This window comes from Microcaecilia unicolor, chromosome 9 (genome assembly GCF_901765095.1).
Source record: "Microcaecilia unicolor chromosome 9, aMicUni1.1, whole genome shotgun sequence".
Classification (NCBI taxonomy): domain Eukaryota; kingdom Metazoa; phylum Chordata; class Amphibia; order Gymnophiona; family Siphonopidae; genus Microcaecilia; species Microcaecilia unicolor.
In genome coordinates this window covers 114,781,965-114,805,737 of record NC_044039.1, presented here as the reverse complement: position 1 = coordinate 114,805,737, position 23,773 = coordinate 114,781,965, and the positions used below count along the sequence as shown (strand labels likewise).

The following is a 23,773-nucleotide window of genomic DNA, read 5'->3' as shown; positions in this document are numbered from 1 at the left end:
TAGTGAACTTTCTGCCCTTATATCAACAGGTAACTGATTCCATAAGAAAGGGTCTAACCAGAAGAAAGCACTGTCAGTCTATGTGCCATAGTTGATCTGAGGGCTTCTCTGGAACATAGGGCAGTTCCATACTTGCCAAATAGGATGGGGTTTCAGTATATAATGCTTATGGTAGCTAATGATAGTGCAAATATACTGGATTTATTCAATCAAACTTATGCGCCTTACCAAGCAGATATATAGCTGCATTCTGTAATGTTCATAAGTGCTTCAGATTGGATACCAATAGACCCGCTTATACTCTGTTACCATAGACTGAAAAATGAACTTGCGGATCTATTGTTAGTAATATGTAATTTATCCTTAAAATCGAGCGTGCTACCGGAAGATTGGAGGGTGGCCAATGTAACGCCGATTTTTAAAAAAGGTTCCAGAGGAGATCCGAGAAATTATAGACCGGTGAGTCTGACGTCGGTGCCAGGCAAAATGGTAGAGACTATTATAAAGAACAAAATTACAGAGCATATTCAAAAGCATGAATTAATGAGACAAAGTCAACATGGATTTAGTGAAGGGAAATCTTGCCTCACCAATCTACTACATTCCATTGAAGGGGTGAACAAACGTGGATAAAAGTGAGCCGGTTGATATTGTGTATCTGGATTTTCAGAAGGCGTTTGACAAAGTACCTCAAAAAAAGACTCCAGAGGAATTTGGAGAGTCATGGGATAGGAGTTCTATTGTGGATTAAAAACTGGTTAAAAGATAGAAAACAGAGAGTAGAGTTAAATGGTCAGTATTCTCAATGGAGAAGGGTAGTTAGTGGGGTTCCCCAGGGGTCTGTGCTGGGACCGCTGCTTTTTAACATCTTTATAAATGACCTAGAGATGGGAGTAACTAGTGAGGTAATTAAATTTGCTGATGACACAAAGTTATTCAAAGTCGTTAAATCGCGGGAGGATTGTGACAAATTACAAGAGGACCTTACGAGACTGGGAGACTGGGCATCTAAATGGCAGATCACGTTTAATGTGAGCAAGTGCAAAATGATGCATGTGGGAAAGAGGAAACCGAATTATAGCTATGTCACGCAAGGTTCCACATTAGGAGTCACAGACCAAGAAAGGGATCTAGGTGTCTTCGTTGATGATACGTTGAAACCTTTTGCTTAGTGTGTTGCTGTGGCTAAGAAAGCAAATAGAATGTTAGGTATGATTAGGAAAGGAATGGAAAACAAAAATGAGGATGTTATAATGCCTTTGTATTACTCCATGGTGCGACCGCACTTCCAATATTGTGTTCAATTCTGGTCGCCGCATCTCAAAAAAGATCTAGTGGAATTAGAAAAGGTATAGAGAAGGGCGACGGAAATGATAAAGGGGATGGGATGACTTCCTTTTGAGGAAAGGCTAAAGTGGCTAGGGCTCTTCAGCTTGGAGAAAAGGCGGTTGAGAGGAGATATGATAGAGGTCTACAAAATAATGAGTGGAGTTGAATGGGTAGATGTGAAGCGTCTGTTTACGCTTTCCAAAAATACTAGGACTAGGGGACATGGGATGAAGCTACAATGTAGTAAATTTAAAATGAATCAGAGAAAATGTTTCTTCACTCAACGTGTAATTAAACTCTGGAATTTGTTGCCAGAGAATGTGGTAAAGGCGGTTAGCTTAGCGGAGTTTAAAAAAGATTTGGACAGCTTCCTAAAGGAGAAGTCCATAGACCATTATTAAGTGGACTTGGGGAAAATCCACTATTTCTGGGATAAACAGTACAGAATGTCTTGTACTTTTTTAGGATCTTGCCAGGTATTTGTGACCTGGATTGGCCACTGTTGGAAACAGGATGCTGGACTTGATGGACATTTGGTCTTTCCCACTATGGCAATATTTATGTACTTGTATAGTTTAAAAATGACAAAAGCATGTATCGGAGTATATAATGCTGCTTCATTAAACAAAGGTCTTAGTGCTCTAAGTTGACAGTACTGAGATAAGAACCCTGCTGACTTGACCATAAAAAGTGAGATGAGAATCAATAACTTCCAGATATTTAAAACTATTCACCGATGTTTAAACTATTCATTAGCCTGACCTCATCAAAAAATACTGGAAGCAGAATGTCTCTGTCCTGTTCACAAAAACATTTAAAGGAATCCCAGTTCTCATTTACATGTATATTTGCACATACCCATATAAGTGCTAGTTGGGCACCTAAGCGCTATTCTGCAACTACCCATTTAACTTACAGAGCAACAGTTTACAAGGGGTGAATATGCAGGGATGGAGCATGGGTGTCCAAATGCTAGGCACGCCAATACTGAGTTATGCCTAGATTACAGTATGGAATAGACACCTGCCACGCAGCATCAGTGTGCTAAGTGGAGGCACCCAGTTATAGAATTTGTTGTGTCAAGTCAAAATTACAGGAGGGGTGAGTAGAAAGTGGAAGAATTTTAATAAACCTCGGGGGTGCTCCTGATGGCTGACACCATTTTGACCATAAGGGAGTTCTGTAATGTCAGTGGAAGAGAATGGTTGGGAGGTATGGATATTGGCACATTCTTTATCAGGAGGTTGGGTTAAAAATCTCCTCTGCTAAGTCTCTTTCATCTTGGGCCAGTTAGCACAGAGGATTTCTTGGCAACTAGCATGAACATTACACTTTATTGGTCCAATATCCTTATTAGTATCAAAACCCAGGGCTGGCTCAAGGGTATCTGATGCCTATGCACATCTTCAGCCATATGCACCCCCAACCCTATATCCAGCATTTTCCCTTCCCTACCCCCTCACCATAGTCAATCATCTTGCCTTCCCTACCCCCATGCTCCAGCTGTTCCTCTTACTTTGCTTACCCCACATCCCTGTGTTCAGCAGTTCCCTTTCTTACCCCTACCACTGTGTCCAGTAGTGGCCGCTCTCTTTCTTATTCTCCACCTATGTCAGCATCTCTCCTTTCACAGGTGACAAGTATCTCTTTTTCCCTTCAACCTCCACCCACATCCCTGCCATTTCCAACATCTCCTCCCTTCCTTTCCTCCTGCCACTACCACCCTACTTCTATCTTCTAAAATATATGCGCCAGGCCTGTGGGGTCTTTGAGTACCCACACACGCACTCTAGGCTGGTCTGAGGGAGATGGATGTTGCTGCCTGGAGTGTGTGCATGTACTCAAAGTCCCACTGTTGCGTTGCTCCTCTCTTGCAGCTATGCTTGCACTGGGCTGCCATCCTCTCCCCCCACCCTCCCACCTGAATGCTGCAGCTCTAGGCAGACAGTCTATCTAGTGACAAGGCCAGCCCTGCTAGGCTATGCAATTGAGAGAAAATTGTGGCATGCCATTGCTAATACAGCATTTACTTCATAGTACATTAGGTACTCTGTTAATGTGGCCATAAATATTTTACCAAATTTCAGGCTAAAACTTTTTGAACACAGGCTTTATTGCATAGCCCCTAATGTATTCATCGTGACTGTCGAGAAAGCCAGATTCATTAGGGATGCCTCTGCAGCTTGGTGGGGAATCGCTGCATCAGAGCAATAATTTAACTGCCACTAATGAGAGTTTTAAAGTGCATTCAGTTGGGGGTATAATCCTGTCATAATTTCCCTTCTTAAGATTTTGAAATGGGATTCAGTGGCATGTGCAGTAAACATCAATGCACATCATCTAGTATTGAGAAGCCTGTCAAAAACATTAACTTAGAGTGGGCAAGATCTTTAAGTTCATTGGTGCCTGAAATCAACTCTTTCTCCTCCAAACTTGTGCAAAGTAAATATACTTATCCCTAATTCAGATATTTATATTGACACATTTATATACAGATACAAAATTCAAAAAAGTAGTATGTAGAGGGAGGGGAAATGGTAGTTGACCTTTTTTTTAATCTTTATTTCATTTTCAGTGCAAAAACACAGAAAGAGCAATAACATCTGTATGAAATAAAAGAGTTTCAATTCAGATTGTGTTATGGCGTTTTATTGTGTAATCTGAATTAATGCATTGGGTATAGGTCAAAGTCTTCACCCACCCATTGCTCATATTTGCTGTACAGATACTTAACCCATCAGCTAACAAACAATAGAATATAGAGATACCTCTAAGTAACATTAGAAAGCAACGTCTATGCCAATTATAATAGAATAAACTTGCAGGTATATTCCTTCTCCCCATCTCACACTACTAATTGAAAGGAAAACAATTGGATTATCTAATGCCAAAATATATATAGTGCTTTTTCTCTGAAATTAAAATTCTGGTGTTTATTTTGCCTTTGCAGCTGTTTTTGGAAGGACTATGGTTTAACATTGACCACAATAGCCATGAACGTAGCACTTTCCCCCATGAGACCTCAAGAACTTGTTCCCATGGCAGCTGAAGCCATGCCCATGGCCGACATCCTAATGCCCAAAGTAGACCCAGGTGGGAACACAGAGCTAATGAAGGCAGCAGATTCTGCACAGCGGTATGAGAAACCCCCACCTTTGCACACAGGAGCTGACTGGAAGATTGTTCTTCACCTTCCTGAAATTGAGACTTGGCTCAGAGCAACATCCGAGCGGGTCCGAGATTTGACATACTCTGTGCAACAGGACTCGACTAGCAAACATGTAGATGTGCATTTGGTACAGCTCAAGGTGAGATTTTTTTTTATTTGTGATATCTTGCAACATTGGAAAATGTTTACTAGTGTGGCAAAGATGAGAGCTTCAGCTAAAAACTATCAGCTATATTGCTTAATCACCTCTTTCATCTAGGTGGTGGGTGATTGGAGCTGCTATTCTTAGCTGTGGTCCAGGCTATAATATGTGGTTGTGCCCTGTATGTGCCAGGAAATCCTAAGGTGAATTATACAATAGAGTTACTTGCATAGACTGTGCCTGAGGGCAGAATATTTACTGAAGCAGCCAACAGATACAAATACATTCTCTAATTTCCTAATTTGTAATGTGATATGTCAGAGGAAGTTGGTTCTAGTTCAGGGTGACTTATAAACATGCCACTTCATTCTGGTTTAAAAGATAGATCAAAATCCTGACGGTTCAATCCTATTTCATGCATTATAAGGGTAATTCAATAACAGGGCACCTACAATTAGGTGCCAGGAGAGCACCTGGTAAGAGTCTATTCTATAAAGGAAATATGGTGCACCCTTGTGGGCATTGCTGGGTTCAAACACAACCTAGTAGACATTCCGGAGGTCCCTGAATGCTTGGTGCCTGGTGTCTCCATTAGAGAAAGGAGGGTGTTACCAGATGGGATTTCCCTCCCAGGAAAACCCCAAAACAAATGTGACTGTGAATAAGGCTGTCTAGAAATATTTAGAAGCTTATTCAACTTATACAACTCTAGGTTAATGGTAAGAACCAATAGTGCAATTAAACAGTGAAAACATTAAATTCTATGAAACATAAAGAACAAGCATCTCATATAATACTTTCTCATAGAGCTGCAGTAAAAAGTGGCCTGGGAAATTGGTGCGTGCTGGGGCATTAAAAAAAAATGGGGCAGTAAATGCTGTGCATTAATATTAAAATGAGTGTGCGGCTATTTACGGCCTGAGCCCTTACCACCACCTATTTAGAAGGCGGTAAGGGCTCACACACTACTCGTGCGGTAATGTGGCCGCGCTGTCAATTACCGCCAGAAACGCCCTCCCCCCCCCATTGTACAAAATAGAAAATTATTTTCTACCATGGGAAAATATGTGCAGCAACTTTGGACTACCACAGGGCACCCACGCTGCCCCGGCAGTAGGGTCAATTTGGTGTGCGCTACCTATGCGGTAGCCCTATCTCTACTTAGTAAAAAGGCCCCTTTGTTTTCTCTAGTTGTAATTCCCTTACATCCCTCTCTTATGGGAGCTTTTTCTTTTTTGGTTTTTCTTTTCTTTCTTCTCTAAATGGGATTTGCTTAGGAAATTCCTAAACACGGTACCTGTAGGACATTAATGCAGGATAACTTACTTTCTCTTATTTAGAAGGTGCTAAGTGCTCCCACATTAACTCTATATTAGCCAGTTAGCACGTGCTACTGTGTTTGTGCAGTACAGCTTGCTACTGCGTCCTAACCACGCGTTAAGGGCTAGATTCTATAAATGGCATCCAAAATGTAGGCACATAGGAATAATGCATCTAGTGCTATTCTATAAACCGTGTCTACAGTAAGATGCAGTTTATAGAATAGCGCATAGGCCAGGGGAATGCGTGTACATTTAGGCACGACCATTTAATGCCCACAGCTAAATGTATGCGTGTTCCCCTGAATTCTATAGTAGCACATGTAAACATGATTGACACCCTTGACATGCCCACACTCCTCCCATGGCCACACCCCCTTTTCAGCTATGCATGTTGGAATTTACTTGCACCTCTTTTTAGAATATGCTTAAAAAGAAGCGTGCGCAAATTCCAATTAGTAAATTGCCAATTAGTAATGATTGGTTGTTATCAGCTAATCATCACTAATTGGCTCGTTACTCAATTGAGTAGCACGTGTAAATTGGCTGCACGCAAAATATAATGCACTCACTTGCTGCGCCTTATATAGAATCCGGGGGTAAATGCTTAATGCCCTTTAGTAAAGGGGCCCCTTAGGAGCCTAAATTGAGGAACTCGGGTTTTTTTTTTTTTTTAAATAGTGGGCTTTTTAGTTTTTCTAGGTTCCTAAATTTAGCAGTTTAAAAAATGGGTGGCTATAGGGACAAAATTTATGGATAGGAAAAAGGTAGACGCTTAGCCTTGATTTTTAGCACTTAACAACTAACTTTGGTGCTAAATTTGTAACAGCTGACATACATTTTCAAAGGGAACTTGCACACTTAAACATAAGTTCACTATGAAAATTACCCAGCAAAACTAACTGAATAGAATTACATCAGCTATTTACTGCAAATAGTTTTGTCTTGGTGTTATCCCCTCCTACTAGCAGATAGAGGTAGAGAAAAATTAATTTCTTCCAGTGAACTCACCAGTATAAGAGTTGGTGTTCAGTGGGAAACTCCAGTATTTTCTCTACCTCTAGCAGATGTTCAGGCTGGTGCTACCGGTCCCTGGTCTACCTTCCAGCTCTGCAGGCCATGATCACACAGCTTGGTAGAGTCTAGCGGCCACTCCCAGGTTCCCAGCTCCCAGATGACCTGGTAGAGCATTGTTCTACCATCACCAGTTGCGCTTCTTAGCGGCCACTGGGTGAGGCATTGGCTCGGTCCTGCGGGGTCCTGCCAGAGGGGAATGGCTCCCTAACCCCCTCACCTCATAGCCCCTATACCCTGTTTGGATGTTTTTCTCCTGGGCTCCCCTGCAGTTCCTAGGCTAAGCCTTGGAGCACACTGGGCCAATTTTTACTGTGTCGGGAAAAAGGCCTTTTTTAAAATGGGGCAGTAAATGGCTGTGCACTAATATTAAAATTAGCTCACGGCTGTTTACTGCCTGAACCCTTACCACCACCTATTTAGCAGGTGGTAAGGGCTCACACACTAACCCCGTAATAATTTGGCAGCGCAGGGCAATTGGCTGCGATGCTGATTACCACCGGGAATGCCCCTGTGGTAGAAAATAGAAAATTATGTTTAAAGTCATTTTTATTCAGCATATAACCAGTATTACAAAACAAGTAGCAGAAGACATACATTGTGAAATTGTAATAACAGTATTCAAATGCTCAAATAATCTTTATCCCCGTCCCCCCCAAGCCTCCCTCCCCCCAAAACCTTTTCATGGTATGTAACTTGCTTACATATTTAACATCCTGTTGTGAGCTGCAGAAGACAAGCTATTCCAGAATGGGGACCAAACTCTCTGGAAACAGAGACCTGCTGGGGAGGACATATCTGCAAGTCCCAGTCTCTCCATACGTAAAAGAAATATTATTTCTCCACGACATTGCTGCAGCAAAGGCCCACGAGGAGAAAGTCACTCTAATAATATGACCTTTTTGGCCATCAAAGTGGACCGTAAAACAAAGGCTTTCATACCAGTAGGAATTGGAGATGTCAATTTCAGATGTTCAAAGAGCAGGCGAGAATAGTGCCAACCGTATGTCCAAGTGAAGCAACATTTTTCAAAAGTGCGCAACCACAGGGCAGGTCCAAACCATGTGCCCTAAAGTAACTCCTGTGGCACCACACTTTAAACAAGATCTGGTAGAGGAAAGACCCATGTGAAAGGCCTGTCTCAGACCCACACAGAGTTGAGGTACAAACTTGTACTATAATTCCTAGTGAGTGGAATCTGGAGTAAGTTTTTTGAGCAAGTGGATGTGAATTTTTAATTGCGTCGGGAGCAAAATAGTGGAGAGATCTGTATTCGAAAGCAGCATTAAACGAGCATAATTAAGTTCAGCTTTTGACACTGTGGATCATGATATCATGCTAGCACGACTGACAGAAACAAGTATCAATGGAACAGTACTTGCTTGGTTCAGATTAGAGACCTGCATGGGAATGGTGTTCACGGGAATCCCTCAGAACCCGTGGGGTTCCCGTGGGGATGGAAGCAGTTCTGCAGGGTTCCTGCAGGGACGGAAGCAATCCCTGCGGGATTCCTGTGGGGATGGAAACAATTCCTGCGGGGTTCCTGTGGAAGTGTAAGCAGAACCTGCACCAGCCTCTCACCTACCAAGTACCAAGCTCTGAGTACTGTCTCCTCTTCCTCCTCCTTGCTTTAACAGCACAAATGCGGAAAGTCTTCCATTAAGGAGGTGGTAGAGACACAAATTCCATATATGGATAATACCAAGAGGGGCTGCTCATGTTGGGGTGGGGGGTGGGGTTGATGTTTTTATCAGGTGTGCTGTCAGGGAAGGGGGTTGAGGTTATTTGCATTTGAGTGGGGCTACCTTTGCTGAGGGAACAATGATTTTAGAAAACTGCTCCCCTGTCTATATGGGGTGGGGAAGTTCATTTTTTCCCCTTGAGGACCAGCTTTTTAAAATTGCTGTTCCCTCTGGATGTGGAGGGGCTGGGATGTGCAGCCCAGCTCCTATTTTACAAGAAGCTAAGGCCCTTATTTTAGTAGCTCTATCCGTGTTTTGGATGTCTGAAAACTGGTATTGAGATACCCATATTGCATGGATGCCCAAATCCCCATTTTATAAAACTGGAATATAGATGTCTAAAACTGTAGTGTCCTTATAGCAGGGGACGTGGTGGGACTAGGGTGGGATGAAAATATGGACATTCAATTCTGATTTCAGAAGGGGAAGGGATGTTTATATCCAAAAAGATGAATGTTATTATGTTAAACCTATTACTTAGCACATTCAGGGTACAGAAAAGTGCTCTGATTCAGCAGCTTACTTAATCCACAAGTCATTACTTCGCCCCCTCCCACCCCCCCCAAATGTGAAACTAGCAAGTGATATGAGGCTCTATGACAGCTTCAGGAACTATGGATTGTCATGGTTCTAAAATCTTTTTAATATTCATTTCTTAATAGAGCTTCATGTAGAGTTGATGAGTAAGTTAATGGTTAGTGCAGTGGGCTGAGAACCAGGGGACTCAGTTTCAAATCCCATTTCAGCTGTTTGTGATATATATAAATAATAGGTATCTATATAGATATTTATTATGATAAAAACCAGAACCGACAGGTCTGTGTAACTTTCCTTGGAGTATTTAGCAGAGAAGGCGTTCACATAGATATTTTCCTTTTTGAGAAATATTTAACCCCCAACAACAGATACTATTCAGAATGGTGTGATTCCTGATGCAAATAGTTGGGGCAAAACATGGCACTTTGTCGAGTTCTTCTTCTGAATGTCCACTGTTTTGGGGAATTGTTTTTACACAGATCTAGTCAGTCTAGTTCTTATCATAATACATTTTGTGTCTGTCATTCCTTGACTTCTAGGTTACTTTTTATTTATATTTTACAGTAATACCTCAGTTTTCGTTGACTTCGGTTATCGTCAGTTTCGTTTGTTGTTGTTTTTTTTTTTGCGAAAAATTTGTCTTGGATTTCATCAGCGTGCCTACATGACCTTGCTGCTAATTTTGCGAAAATGCGTTCTCCTGCTCAGTGTGGCATTGTTTCTCGTTGTGTGAGCATCACCCCCACCCCCCCCCCCCCCCCGTGTCTAGCCAAACAATTCCATTGCTTTCCAGTGTTTTTATTCATATGGAAATAATTGCCTCGGTTTTCGTCGGTTTCGGATTTCGACAATTGTTTTCGGACGGATTATCGATGAAAACCGGGGTATCACTGTATTTATTAGTCCTACCCCACTTCTTGGGATTTTTTTTTCTCTTCTTAGGTGTTTTGCTGTATTTGGTCAGTTTATTGCCAGGATGGGACTAGTATAATTTAAGCACCAACATAAAGCCTACATACAAGCTTGCCTTGCATTAGAACATTTTCATATTAATGACCTGCAGGCAAATTATTAACAATGTTTTTGCATGAGAAATTTGTTTTATGTGTTTTTGCTAATGTATAAGCAGACATTACCAATAACAAATGTTGTGTTAATGCATATTTAATGTGTATTAACCCCCTGATTCTATAATGGTCACAAATAATTTTGTGCACAAATTTAGGCATGTTCCTGATTTGTGCATGCAATTTAATAGAATAATAAGCCAATTAGTGCCAATAATTGGCTTTTTAACAAGCAATTATTGGAGCCAAAAGGTAGGCATGGGATCTGCGCCTAAAATTTATGCATGGTCAAAAAAGGGGGCACGGAAATGAGAGGGTCATGGGCATTTTGGGGCAGATCGGGGGCTTGGTTTTGAGTTATGCACATAATTGTAGAATAACGGTGCTCTGTGCATAAACAGACACAGGCATTTGCACCACATTTTCATTGGTGCAAATGGCCACACCTAAATTTACGTATGACCTTTCCACTTAAGCATTAATTGTATAAAACCATGCTGAATTTTAGGTGCAGCTGTCCAAACAAAATATCATTAACACAGGGTTTAGTATGTGGAAACAAAAAATACCGCAAACAACTTTAACATGTTTGTGAGGTACCCTGTTTTTGCATTCTAAACACACATTAAGGGCTTAATACCCTTTAGTTAAAGGGCCTCCTCTATCATTTACACATGTACTTGTGTACTCTGACTTCACTTCACACATACATCATCCATCAGGGCACATACTTTTCCACTGGTCAGTATTATATAAGAGGTCACATATGTGCACCAGTGACCCCTTACCCACATAAATAACTAGAATACTGCATTTATGTGCCTTCCTGTCACCTGAAACTAGGTGGCTCCCTATAGAAATACCCCTAAAAGTCAAATTTAGCATTAAAGACACATCAACATGTTAAAACACCTTAATATAGAAATTCCTTAATTTGTTGTTCTGGAACCATCTTTTAACTCTGTTACCTATAACTTGTCCTAACTCACTTTTTATGTTGTATTTAGCTGCAATCCACACTGTTTCAAACCTGAATATGAGCCCCTGAATTGGTTAAAACCGCTCCTCAGGTGGTGTTGTTTTTTTTTTTTTTTTTTTACAAATGGGAGTTCAATCTTGAATCTTTTTTTCATATTCCGTATTTATAGACAGGGAGTGCCTACTTAGCCTCTCCAGATTCATGAGACCTTTTTGGAACTGGGAGAGTTTGTATTATAATTGGCCACTGATTTTTTTGCAGTAGATGTTTGCATATTCAGTGACATTTCAGAAAAAAACAAAATAGTCAGTCTTTGCACTTATCATATCTCTATTTGTGGTTTCTCGTGAGCTGTGGAATCCTCAGATCCATTTTTTCCCTGATTATTTATGTGGTTCAGTAAATCAGCATTACTATAGTGACGTTATTTATTTGGCAAGGTGTTAGGATACATTCCTAAAATAACTGCTGCTTTGCTTTTTTTATGTGCTAAGAATGTTACTGTAAATGAATCCTGTGGTCATTTACCATAGAAGGCTAGGATTTTGGAAACTGTGTCTGCTGTAAAATATTTGTCATCCCTTTTTACATGATGCGTGTAATAGATTCTGCTTTTACTGGGAATGAGTGAAATGGACTTCTGATGTCTCTGCAAAAAATTCATCTTCATTGGTCAGAAAAGCAGTGATGTCAATAGAGATATTTATTAGGATTAGAGTTTGACTCATTCCTTTTTCAGTTGTAGCTCAAGGTGAGTTACATTCAGGTACACTAGGTTTTTCTGTCTCTTTAGAGACTCAAATCTATGTTTGGGCTGTCAGAAAAGGTAGATAGGATGGTTCTACCATGGGGGTACCCACAAGCAATGCTGCCTAAAATGTCAGAAGTAGGGAAAGATAAAAAAAAAAATTAACAATATGGGACTTTCCTTCCAAATAACTATGATTCCTTCTAGCAACCTCATTTCTACTTATATCCCTGAAATCACTGGACTTGTGGATGCAACATAGAAAATGGTGGCAGATAAAGACCATATGGCCTATCCTGTCTGTCCATCCATACCAACTGCTTATCTCTACTATCCCTTCCTCTCCTTCATAGATGCTATGTGCTGGTCCCTTTCTTTCTTGAATTCAAGTACCATTCCATTTCCACCACCTCCACTGGGAAAGTTATCTCATATATTCATAAATGTAAATGTTTCCTTAGATTAATCCTGAGTCTTACCCCTTTCACCCTCATTCTATGACCTTCCATTCAGTGCTTTCTTTCAGTTGAAAGAGGATTGACCTCTGTGAATGTATTCCTTGGAGATATTTACAAATGTCTATCATATCAACCTAGTCAAATTGCCCAGTGCCACATGGCATATTGAGCTAACTTAACTTCATATATGCGGCCTCTGCCCAAGTCTATTTTTATTCTTGGCCAGGTAGTTGGTCTGTCATTGAGCAAGTAGTAAAAATAGCCTTGGGCAGAGGCCACACACATGAAGTTAAGTTAGTTCGGCATACTGTGTGGCATTGAACACTTTAACTGCTATTAACTGAGACCTCTCCTCCTCACTTAGAATTACACACATTTCCTAGGTGTTATTAATTGGGATATTTTTTGTTTTTTTGTCAATTGAGGATCCCTCTTTAGGGTTTATTTGTTTTAGTTTATATCGTACCTCCACAGCAAAAATTGAATTAAGTAAGCAAATTCAGACATAATTAGAAGAGAAATAAATTGTGCTATTTGTTAAACATATAATAAGAGAGAGGGGAGGGGCAAAAAATCTGAAGAAAGGAATATAATACAGGGCCGGACTGACCATTTGTGCAACCAATCAGTGAACGAAGGCCCAGGGCAGTGGGGGGCCCAGTATTTCCCTCTGACGTGCCTGACATCCCTTTCTCCCCTCCTGGACCTGGACCGGAATGCCCCCTCTCTCTCCCTGTCCCGCACTCCCATCTCCAAAACCCTCCTCCCCCACCTGGTGGCCTGCCCCCCTTTTGATGTACCTTCTTTCTTCAGCACAGAAGAGGGAAGTTCTGACATTAGCGGACCACGCTTCAGGTTAGTAAGTGCAGACTCGGCTCATCCTTCCCCTTCTTCTTACTGTTTGGATTGGAAGCTCTTTTCTCGCTCTAGATGGGGTTGGAGTTGGGGGTGAGAGATGGGAGCACACGAGAGGGAGAGAGCATGGGCATTCAGGTCCCAGTCCCTGATGGGATGGAATGGGATATAGGGGAAGGGTCTAATGATCCTTATTGCCTTTGGGGCCCAGATCACTGTCAGTTCACTAAGGTCTTGTTATGTTGCTACCACTTAAAATCCAGTAGTTAGTAAATGTCTAATGAAGCTTGATTTAATTTATATAGATTTGTTAGGGAACTTACACAGAAATGTATAGATGTTTTATAGTTTCACTAATTTTATTAATTATATATTTGGATTGTACCTCGATTTTATGTTGTGTTGCTTGCTGTAGTGTTATATTTTGTCAATCTCTTTGGCTTGGAGTTGTCAAAGGAAGGCAGTATACAAATACAACACAATACAACAAAACAACTAGACAACCTACATCACAGATCTCCTCTTTTCAGTGAACACCAGGGGTGTAGCCAGACAACAGATTTTGGGTGGGCCTAGGCAAGAAGTGGGTGGGCATCAAGTGTTCTCCCCTTCACCCACCACCAAAAAAAATCTCAGCTGGTGGGAAAATGCTTCTTTCCACCTTAGTAGTCTGCAGCAGACATGCGCTGAAAACTGAGCATGCGCAGGTGCCAGTATCGTGTAGAATAGTGTTTTCATTACCATCAGGGGGAAGTCTTCAGCTGGCGGAGCTTGGGATTCCCACCAGCTACCTAAATGTGTGCTACTGTTGGGTGGGCCTGAGCCTTAATTGGGTGGGCCCTGGCCCACCCAGGCCCACCTGTGGCTACGCCACTGGTGAACACAGCTTGCATAACCCCCATTTCAGACCTATCCCATGTGTGAGGGGCTCACATCTAGTATCAGGACTGGATCCTGGATTTACTCTCTCAAAAGTCACAGTCTGGGTTCTCTGCTGGGGGGCAGGGGGCAAAGGATTGATCTTCACGGTCCAATACTTTATGCGTAGGGTTCTAAATGACAATAGCCAGCCTGTACTGGTGCTCTAACCTAAAACTGTACTGAAGAATTTGTTTAACATGTACAATGTGGCAATTCATATAGGGCTCCTTGCGGACCTGAACATGTATACCCTGGAGGAAAGGAGAAACAGGGGTGATATGATACAGACGTTCAAATATCTGAAAGGTATGAATCTGCAAACGAACCTTTTCCGGAGATGGGAAGGCGGTAGAACTAGAGGGCATGATATGAGATTGAAGGGGGGCAGACTCAAGAAAAATGTCAGGAAGTATTTTTTCACGGAGAGAGTGGTGGATGCTTGGAATGCTCTCCCACGGAAGGTGGTGGAGAGGAAAACGGTAACGGAATTCAAACATGTGTGGGATAAACATAAAGGAATCCTGTTCCAAGGGAATGGAACCTCAGAAGCTTAGCCGAGATTGGGTGGCAGAGCCGGTGGTGGGAGGGTGGGGCTGGTTGGGAGGCGGGGATAGTGCTGGGCAGACTTATACGGTCTGTGCCAGAGCTGGTGGTTGGGAGGCAGGGATAGTGCTGGGCAGACTTATACAGTCTGTGCCCTGAAAATGACAGATACAAATCAAGGTAAGGTATACAGAAAACGTAGTACATATGAGTTTTATCTTGTTGGGCAGACTGGATGGACCTTGCAGGTCTTTTTCTGCCGTCATCTACTATGTTACTATGTTTTTACAAAGCTGCGGTACTGATTCCTGGTGTGGCAAATGCGACAAAGCCTATTCCTATGGGCTTTGTCACATTTGCCACTCGGGAATCAGTACCGTGACTGTAAAAAGAGCCCATAGGGTTTTCTGGTAGCTTCCAGAATGCAAAGTGAATCTATGTACTCTTGTCCTATACCTTGTGGTCTTTTATGTTCCTTTGTAGACTTTTAGGCTCATTTTCAAAGCACTTAGCCTCCCAAAGTTCCATAGAAACCTATGGAACTTAGCCTCCCAAAGTGCTTTGAAAATATGCCTCTTTGGGGATTTCCCAGAACAAACAGGTAAGATTCCTTCTAGATAATAGAGATTCTACTCAGTATTTTAGATCTTGAACTCTAATGCAAATCTTCTTTTCTGCTGTATCTTTTAGGCATATCCTTTGCTTTCTCCACTAAGTGATATAGCACCTCTTCTTCTTGCCGTGATTACCTTTTTTAAAGCAGGGCCGACCCCACCCAGCATTGTCAGAAAAAGCAGGCTGCTTCACCTACCCTCGGGGGCAGGACAGGCTGAAGAAAAGCCTCTGGGATTGGCTGAAGCAGCCTGCTCTTTCTGATGATGCTGGTCCGGCACTGCTTTAAAACAGTTAATTGCTCTAAGAAGAGGTGCTGCATCAGGTGAGGGGTGGGGGGAGGCGCATTGGGGAAAGATGCCCAAGTGAGCTGCAGGGAAGGAGGAGGACTCCAAGAGGAGGCACGACGAGCCCAAATTCTTAAAAAACTAACAAATGTCTTTTGTGAGCCTGGGGTTAACCCTTGTATCCACGTGGAGCACTCCTCCTCTTCAGTTATTGCTTTTACTGGCAAAATCCTCCTCTTATTTCAGCCTTAGTTTATTGGGCGTATCCAGGGCACCCCCTCTCTTCACAGATCTTGGCAGGGGTACAGGCAACCAAAGAGCATATGCTCTGCACAACAACTTTTATTAACTTTTAACTACACTCCTTTAACCTCCTATCCATCTAAACCCACAAACATTTCCCTCAGCAGCTTTCCCATAAACACTACCCTTGGGGCTAGGCTTTCCACTCTTTCTTTATCCCACTCCCTCCCCCCCCCAGTAACTGAAGGAGGGGTCTCTCATCAGTTTAGCAATCCCCAATATATTGGGAGATTACATTAATTTGTAGGCTAGTGTGTGTTAAGTTGTTTTTGAAAACACTAAATTATTTAAGGGTCTCTAACAAATTAAGGGTCCTTTTACTAAGCTGCAGTAAAAGGGGGTCTGTGCTAACATCAGAGTATGTTTTTGACGTGTGCTGAGGTCCCCTACGGCAGCGGGTAAAAGGCTGTCTTTTTTTTGAGGAAAAGAAATGGCTGTGCGGTAAGTGACTTTTCAATCACATCGGATCTGGCAACAATCCTTGCAACTCCAATTCTTCACATAAAACACTTACTGCATGGCCATTTTTTGGGGGGAGGGTGGGGGGGAGCCCTTACTGCCACCCACTGAGATGGCAGTAAGGGCTCCTGTGCTAACCTGGTGGTAACTGGGCAGCAATTACTGCTGGTTAAGCTCCGGTGCTACAAAAATAGATCATATTTTCGTAGTACCAGAAATGGCACGAACTAGGGGTGGGAGCTACTGCTGGGCTCCTGCAGTAGCCTGGCGGTAGTTCTGGATTGGCGTGCGGTAATGATCATCCTTAATCCTGATAATCTGTCATTGATGTAGATGTCTCATCCTGAAAAGTGTTCCCCTATGGAGGTGTTACCTTTGTCTACTTTGTGGTTTGCGATCTTATCGATGTGAATTGATTCTTGTCCTTAACATCTGGCTTGCCTCTCTAGCATCCTTCACATTTTCTGCATTGATTATAAACAACTTTAGTGGAGGAGAATGAGAAGGATCCCCTTGTGTTTTTTAAAATTATTATTTATTTATTTTCCAAACGTCATACAAAGCATAAAAAAATACAGTGAGCACATAATCAGCAAGTTACTGTCAGAATATTTTAAATTTAAATGCTTTACTTTTTGTCTATTAGATTGTAAGCTCTTTGAGCAGGGACTGTCTTTCTTCTGTGTTTGTACAGCGCTGCGTACACTTTGTAGCGCTCTAGAAATGTTAAATAGTAGTAGTAGTAGTAGAATCAAACGAGAAAAAACAAAATGCCCCAGGTTGAGATCTTGCAGCCAAAGGCAGCTTAGTAATGACTTTTCCTTTTTTCTTTAATAAAGAACCCCCCCTTATCCCCTGAACCATCTTTCAGCCCATTTACACCCATTCCGAGTCCTCAACATCCACTTCTTCAATAACCCTTCTCCATTCACTCCCTCCATACTGCCTATTGTCCAGTCGAGTAGAATTGCAGTATATAGTTTTCTCATGTGTACCTTCTTCCTTCATTTTTACACCCCAGCAGTCATACATAATAGTATCTGTGCTAGTCCAGAACTGTAAAACAGTCCTCCGTGCTAACAGGGCCACATACACGAATCATCTCTGAGCCTGAGTAAAGCCCTGCTCTTCCATCAAGGCTTGGTCTCCCAGAAGTAGAGTGGCGTAATCCCACTTCAGTTCTTGTTGTATCACCTTATTAATCAAATTAAGCACCTCGTTCCATATGGCAAGGTTATTACATTCTAGAAACGCATGTACTAGTGTACCTTTCCCCTTCAGACATCTGCTACACCTATCAGACTCCCAGAGCCCCATCATAACTCCTTTATCCCTTGAAATGTATGCTCTATGTTTCTGTAAATCTGCAGATTTAACCATTTCATAAAGTGTCCGAAACAGTGCACAGAACTGTGGGTACGTATAATCCTTACCCAGATCATTATTCCACTGTTGTGTTGAATGTCTTTCCTATGTTGGTAACTATTGGATCCAAAGAAAGAATAAACCACTGCAGCAATGGATCTTGCTTTCTTTCAGCTTGATTCATTTCCTTCTGGTCTCTTTTGTGTTATAAGAAATGGAGAAGGAGTACCTCAGCCAGATACAGTTAACCTTCAGACTTTGGAGGCAGTAAGATTCTTTCAGTTATGGGTTTGCCGGAAATTCTTTCAGTATCCATGGACTACCTGACTGAAGTCAACAATGGGAAGAGAATTCATCTTTTTTTCTCATAAAAGGTTGTGATTTGGGGTTGGCTGGGATCCTTTCATTGTTTAGAATCAGTTTGTATTTGTTTGTAAGCTATGAGGAGGATCATTCACCATGCAAAAATAGCCTTAGCTTATTCATTTTTGAACTCTGGAAAACCTAACTGGGTTGTGGCCGTTGAGGACCGTGGTTGCCCACCCCTCTTGTAGACTGATCTGTCCACCCTGTTACAGATAATTGTGTAATTTGCAAACTTAAAATCCCTTTCCTATCATCCTCCTAAAACAGGGGCAGCGGAACACTTTTTTGTTTGGAGGTGGCCAAGCTCTGCCCAACCCTTCCTAGTCCCCTCCTATTGCATCAGACATCTCTCCTTCCCTCTGTCCCTCTCAACCCCCCCCCCCCCATATGGTGTCAAGCATTTCTCTCCTTCACTACTCCCTTCCCCCCATCTTATCCAGCATCTCTCTCTGCTTCCCTCCCTCTCAACCCCTTATGGTCTACAGCATCTCTCTATCCATCCCCCATGGTCTGCAGTTCCTCCCTTCTTCCCCTCTCCTTTAGCTTCTCTCTTTCCCTTCTCCCGCCCCCTGCCATGATAACTGCTTATCGCGGGATAGGATGGGGAGTATGGGGTAATTAGTGCACACTATCATTTATACAGATAGCATGGTGCACTTAACATCTCTTCAATGCATCCTTGCTAATTGTTAATGAGCTTAATACACAGAAAGGAACTTTTCTGTGTGGTAACTGCAGAAGCCACACCCATCGGTTATCACACAGTCATTGTACTTACTGCGTATTAATTTTGGCTGTTAAAGTGTGGTGAGTGCAAAATTTTACTGTACTTTAATAAACAGATTCATTCCTTATTAAATTAGAGATGGTGTTTTTAAGGTCACCAAACTCTTGTTTGAGAAGTAATCTCTGTTTCCAGGAGATTCAGACGATGAAGAACATTAGTTAAGCAAAGCAAGTAGATGATTCATAGAATGAATGCTGAGGTGTAGTGGAAGAGTAAGCTTATTTTATATTTTGAGTTGTAACTGAGCCCCATCTAGTGTTTAAAGAGGTACAAAAGCTCTTCTTTATCAAGTGTTTCTTTGTCAGTGGTTCTTTTCATTGGTAGATCTTAATACTGCATAAATGATGGGAACATTTACACTGCGCTGGTCCCAGCAAATTATTGCAATGTGTTCTTTTAATTGTAGCTCTTTTTTCTTAATATCAAGGGTCAATGATAATTCAGCTTAAATGTAAGTAAACTGTTACAGTTGCAGTTGTTGAATAACTAAGGTTATTTAAATAGGGGGTCCTTTTACTAATCTATAGTAAAAATGGCTTTAGTGCGCCCTTACACAGATCTTTCCCATGCACTGAGGCCATTTTTACCGCAGCCGGAAAATGGCCAATTTTTCAATTTTCCCAATTAATGTCCATGCATGAATGTTTTAGTATAAATAGCGGAAACAAGTCATTAAGTAAGCCACTGAGACTAATTTTTCAGGAGGAAAAAGCCTCAAGAAGCACCTTTTCCACTAGCGAGGCGGATAAAGGGTTAGGGCTTCTTCATCATAGGCAAAAAACCTCCTGGTGTAAATCACTTGCCTTCTTATTGTATTAATCATAAGGAGCTTCAGTGAAGAGACGTGGAGGGGCATAATCGAACGGGGACGCCCATTGCTAAGGGCACCCATCTCTGAGTACAGCGCGGCGAAGGGACGGGGCAACCGTATTTTCTAACGAGATGGGCATCCAACATTTGTTTCAAAAATACGGTTGGGGCCAGCAAAATCTTGACCTAAATGCTGAGATCGCCGGATGTAGAGATGGGCGCCCTCGGTTTTCCCCCATAATGGAAACCGATGGCGCCCATCTCAAAAATGAACCAAACCAAGGCATTTGGTTCTGGGAGGGGCCAGGATTCGTAGTGCACTGGTCCCCCTCACATGCCAGGGTACCAACCGGGCACCCTAGGGGGCACTACAGTGGACTTGGCAAATTGCTCCCGGGTGCATAGCTCACCTTGGTGCTGAGCCCCCCAAACTCCCCCCAAAACCCACTACCCACAACTATACACCACTACCATAGCCCTAAGGGGTGAAGGGGGGCACCCACATGTGGGTACAGTGGGTTTCGGGTGGGTTTTGAAGGGCTTCCATTTTCCACCACAAGTGTAACAGATGGGGGGGGGGGGGGGATGGGCCTGGATCCGCCTGCCTGAGGTATACTGCACCCACTAAAACTGCTCCAGGGACCTGCATATTGCTGTCATGGACCGGAGTATGACATTTGAGGCTGGCATAGAGGCTGGCAAAAAACGTTCTTAAAGTTATTTTTTTGAGGGTGGGAGGGGGTTAGTGACCACGGGGGGAGTCAGGGGAGGTGATCCCCGATTCCCTCCGGTGGTCATCTGGGCAGTTTGGGCACTTTTTTGTGACTTGGACCTAAAAAAAAGGGACCAAAAAAAGCGGACCAAATTCTCGCCAGGGATGCCCATTTTTTTCCTTTATCGGCCGCAGCTGACCATCTCTTAACCACGCCCCGACACGCCCCTGTCCCGCTTTCGCTACCCTTCCGACACGCCCTCAGGAACTTCGGCCATCCCGGTGACGGAAAGCAATTGGGGATGCCCAAAATCGGCTTTCAATTATGCCAATTCTGGCGCCACTGAGAGAAGGGCACTCATCGCCCGATTCGTGTCGAAAGATGGGCACCCTTCTCTTTTGAAAATGAACTGGATAGTGAACTTTCTCTAAATCTTCCTCTATATTAATTTTAAAGAGGGGTACTTAGCTCTAGGAACGCGACTCTCTTCGGGGCTTCTCCTTGTTTCTGACCGTGGTCAACGTTGGCCTCCGCTTTGCCAGTGCTGCATCAGAACCACTGGTCAATTATTCTGCTGAAAAAAAGAAACATGATCTATAAAGGGCTATACACTTCAAACTTCAGGAACCGCAAGCATTGAAGACTGCTTACACTCCATTCAGCATGCCGATGGAAGCAGGAAGGACAGCCATACACAACAAACATGGCGGCTATTTGTACTTTCTATGACGTCACCTGCTAAGGCTCATCAGCAATCAGAACTCTGCTAGATCGTGGACAGCATATTTATCCACAATTAAAAATGTTCAAAAGAAATCGAAAGAAATGAGTCCAATCTATTTTCCCGTTCAGCCCATTTGGGAATAGTGTATTAAGCCTGAAGATCCACTGTTGTTCTTTTCTAAGGAGAAGTCGGCGATAGTCATCTTCATTTTTATGTCACGATCTGTTGTAGTACAATACATTTAAGTGAATTAAAAGTATGTGATCGTTCAGTGCAATGAACTGCTAACGGTGAAGTAGTCCTCAAGGGACCAAGGTGCTGGTCAGGCTGTATATTCTCCCCCCTGAGGAGGTGGATAGATATTGGTAGTTTGGACACTCTGGTTACAGCTGTGACCAAGTAGATCACTATCTTAGTGGAAGATGCATGAGAAGATGGTGGAATAGCAGCTCAAGCAGTCCTTCTCCTCCACTATGGTGGGCATGCAGGCTACCATATGCAGGAGCTATGTGGCTAGAGTCATGTCATGCATGTTGCAATAGCTGCTGGAATTCCCAAAGGTGACCCAGCTGGGGAGTGGCCTTCCTGGTGGATGTTCTCTATGATTTGGAGCAAGTGACTTCCTGTTCTATGGCCTTGGTTGGTTGTGGTGGTCCGAAGATGGCTGTGGATATGACACTGAGTGGTGGATGCAGCATCTAAGAAGCATTTGAGTCAACTTCTTTTTAAGGGTTGTCCGCTTTTGATGGAGGATATGGAGAAGCTGGTCAAGGACCTGGAGGAGGCTCGCCCTCTCTGGCTCCACAAGTTGCCAAGGGTCTCAGCATGTCTCCTTTCGATGTGAATCAGGACGCCTGCTTGCCCTTCTTTTCAGATCAGGGTGCAGAGCGAGGACCAGGAGCCTCCAGAAGCTAGATGTCCAGAGTTCTGCTACAGTACTCACAGGATATGAATGCCTTTCATCTCACTAAAAGAGCCAAGTGGTATCAAATGTTTACTTTGCATGCTGGATAAAGGTGACCGTCAAAGTCACCTTCAGGACCAAACAGGTGCCCTCTAGCCTGTGAACATACTCAGCTCATGCTCGGGCAACATCTTGGGCAGATACCTGAGTGGTTTTGATGGAGGATATCTGTAGATCAGTGACCTAGTCACCACTCCATAACATATGGAATTCCGATCTACAGTGCATTTGCTTTGTGTACTATGCCATCCTTAACATATAGCATCAACCCTCCATACATTTGATTTGTCCAATTACTTTGACATATTTTATACCTTGATATTGTAGCACTCCATTCTGAGATGCTTATTATATCTATATTTTCATTTAGTGCCATATGGTCTGACTCCCTAGTTTTATTATTTAGACATCTGGCATTCACATATAGAAATTGAGTATATGATTTGTTTGTTTTTTTATTTGTATTCACAATCTGTCTAGCAATTGATAGAGGTAACTTGGGATAATTTATATCTGTCAGCTCTTTGTTAAAATGCACCTTGACTACGTCAGTCTTTACTCTACTTCCCTATTTTGCCAGTATTCTTTGAAGGTATCCCAATCCAAAGCTTGAGCGACTGTCGACTTTTTCCTGGGAACTACTTTAAAAGATTCACACAGATTTGTTTCAATTCCTCTGAATTATCACCATAAAAAATGATTCCGGTCTAAGTATCCACCTAATATGCACAATGGTAAACACCAGGGGCCCAATATTCAGAGCGCGGGAGTTAGCCTGGCTGACTGCTGTGGTTGTCTCTGATCCCAGATATTGAGTGCAGAGCCATTTCCTGTGACTGGCATTGAATATCCAAGTGTTTTTTGGCTGGTTTCAACTTAACCAGCCAAGCCAATATTCAGCACTGGTCGATTAAATTGAAACCAGCTAAAAACAGGCCTGCTATTTCAGCGGGCAAATTTGGCCACCGCACTTAACTGGCGATGCACTGAATATTAGCAGATAGCTGGTTATATTGCACGATATAACCAATTATCTGCTAAGGCTAACCAGTAATATTCAGCGGGAGATAACCGGTGATCTCCCGCTGAATATTGCTGGATAACAGGTTAAGTGTCAATTAACTAGCTAGGCGTCATTCCTGGTTGGTTAAATAGTTTCAAATGTCAGGCGGCAAAGAATTCATTTGGTTTTTCAGCTAAGCCCTTTTCTTCCTTGATGCCCCTTGTACCTTCCAGTCATCTAGGGGCCCTATTACAAGGCACGGTAGTCTCTATGCATGTGCAGCATGTGCCAAAACAAGAGTACAGCCAGGCTAGCATGTCCCCTCCTGGTGGTAATTTCAGATTTGGCGCTTGCCTATACCGCTGGGACAAATAATTGTTAAATTTCCTACCACATGCAGTGTTTCTGCTGTTAATCGGCAGTTGGCCTGCACTGACCACCTCGCATGGAGCTCGAGCCTTTACCGCTAGATTAATGGGTGGCGTTAAGGGCTCAGG

The 23,773-nt window shown here is 42.6% G+C and overlaps 1 protein-coding gene across 1 annotated transcript in view; it reads left to right on the top strand.

Moving 5' to 3' along the window:
• Positions 1-4,322: 4,322 nt before the first annotated feature.
• AKAP6 (A-kinase anchoring protein 6) overlaps positions 4,323-23,773 on the top strand; it is a 698,126-nt gene continuing 678,675 nt past the window's right edge. The window contains exon 1 of the mRNA XM_030214549.1: positions 4,323-4,637. Within this exon, the coding sequence (XP_030070409.1) occupies positions 4,323-4,637 (315 nt within the window). The remainder of the gene's footprint in view (positions 4,638-23,773) is intronic.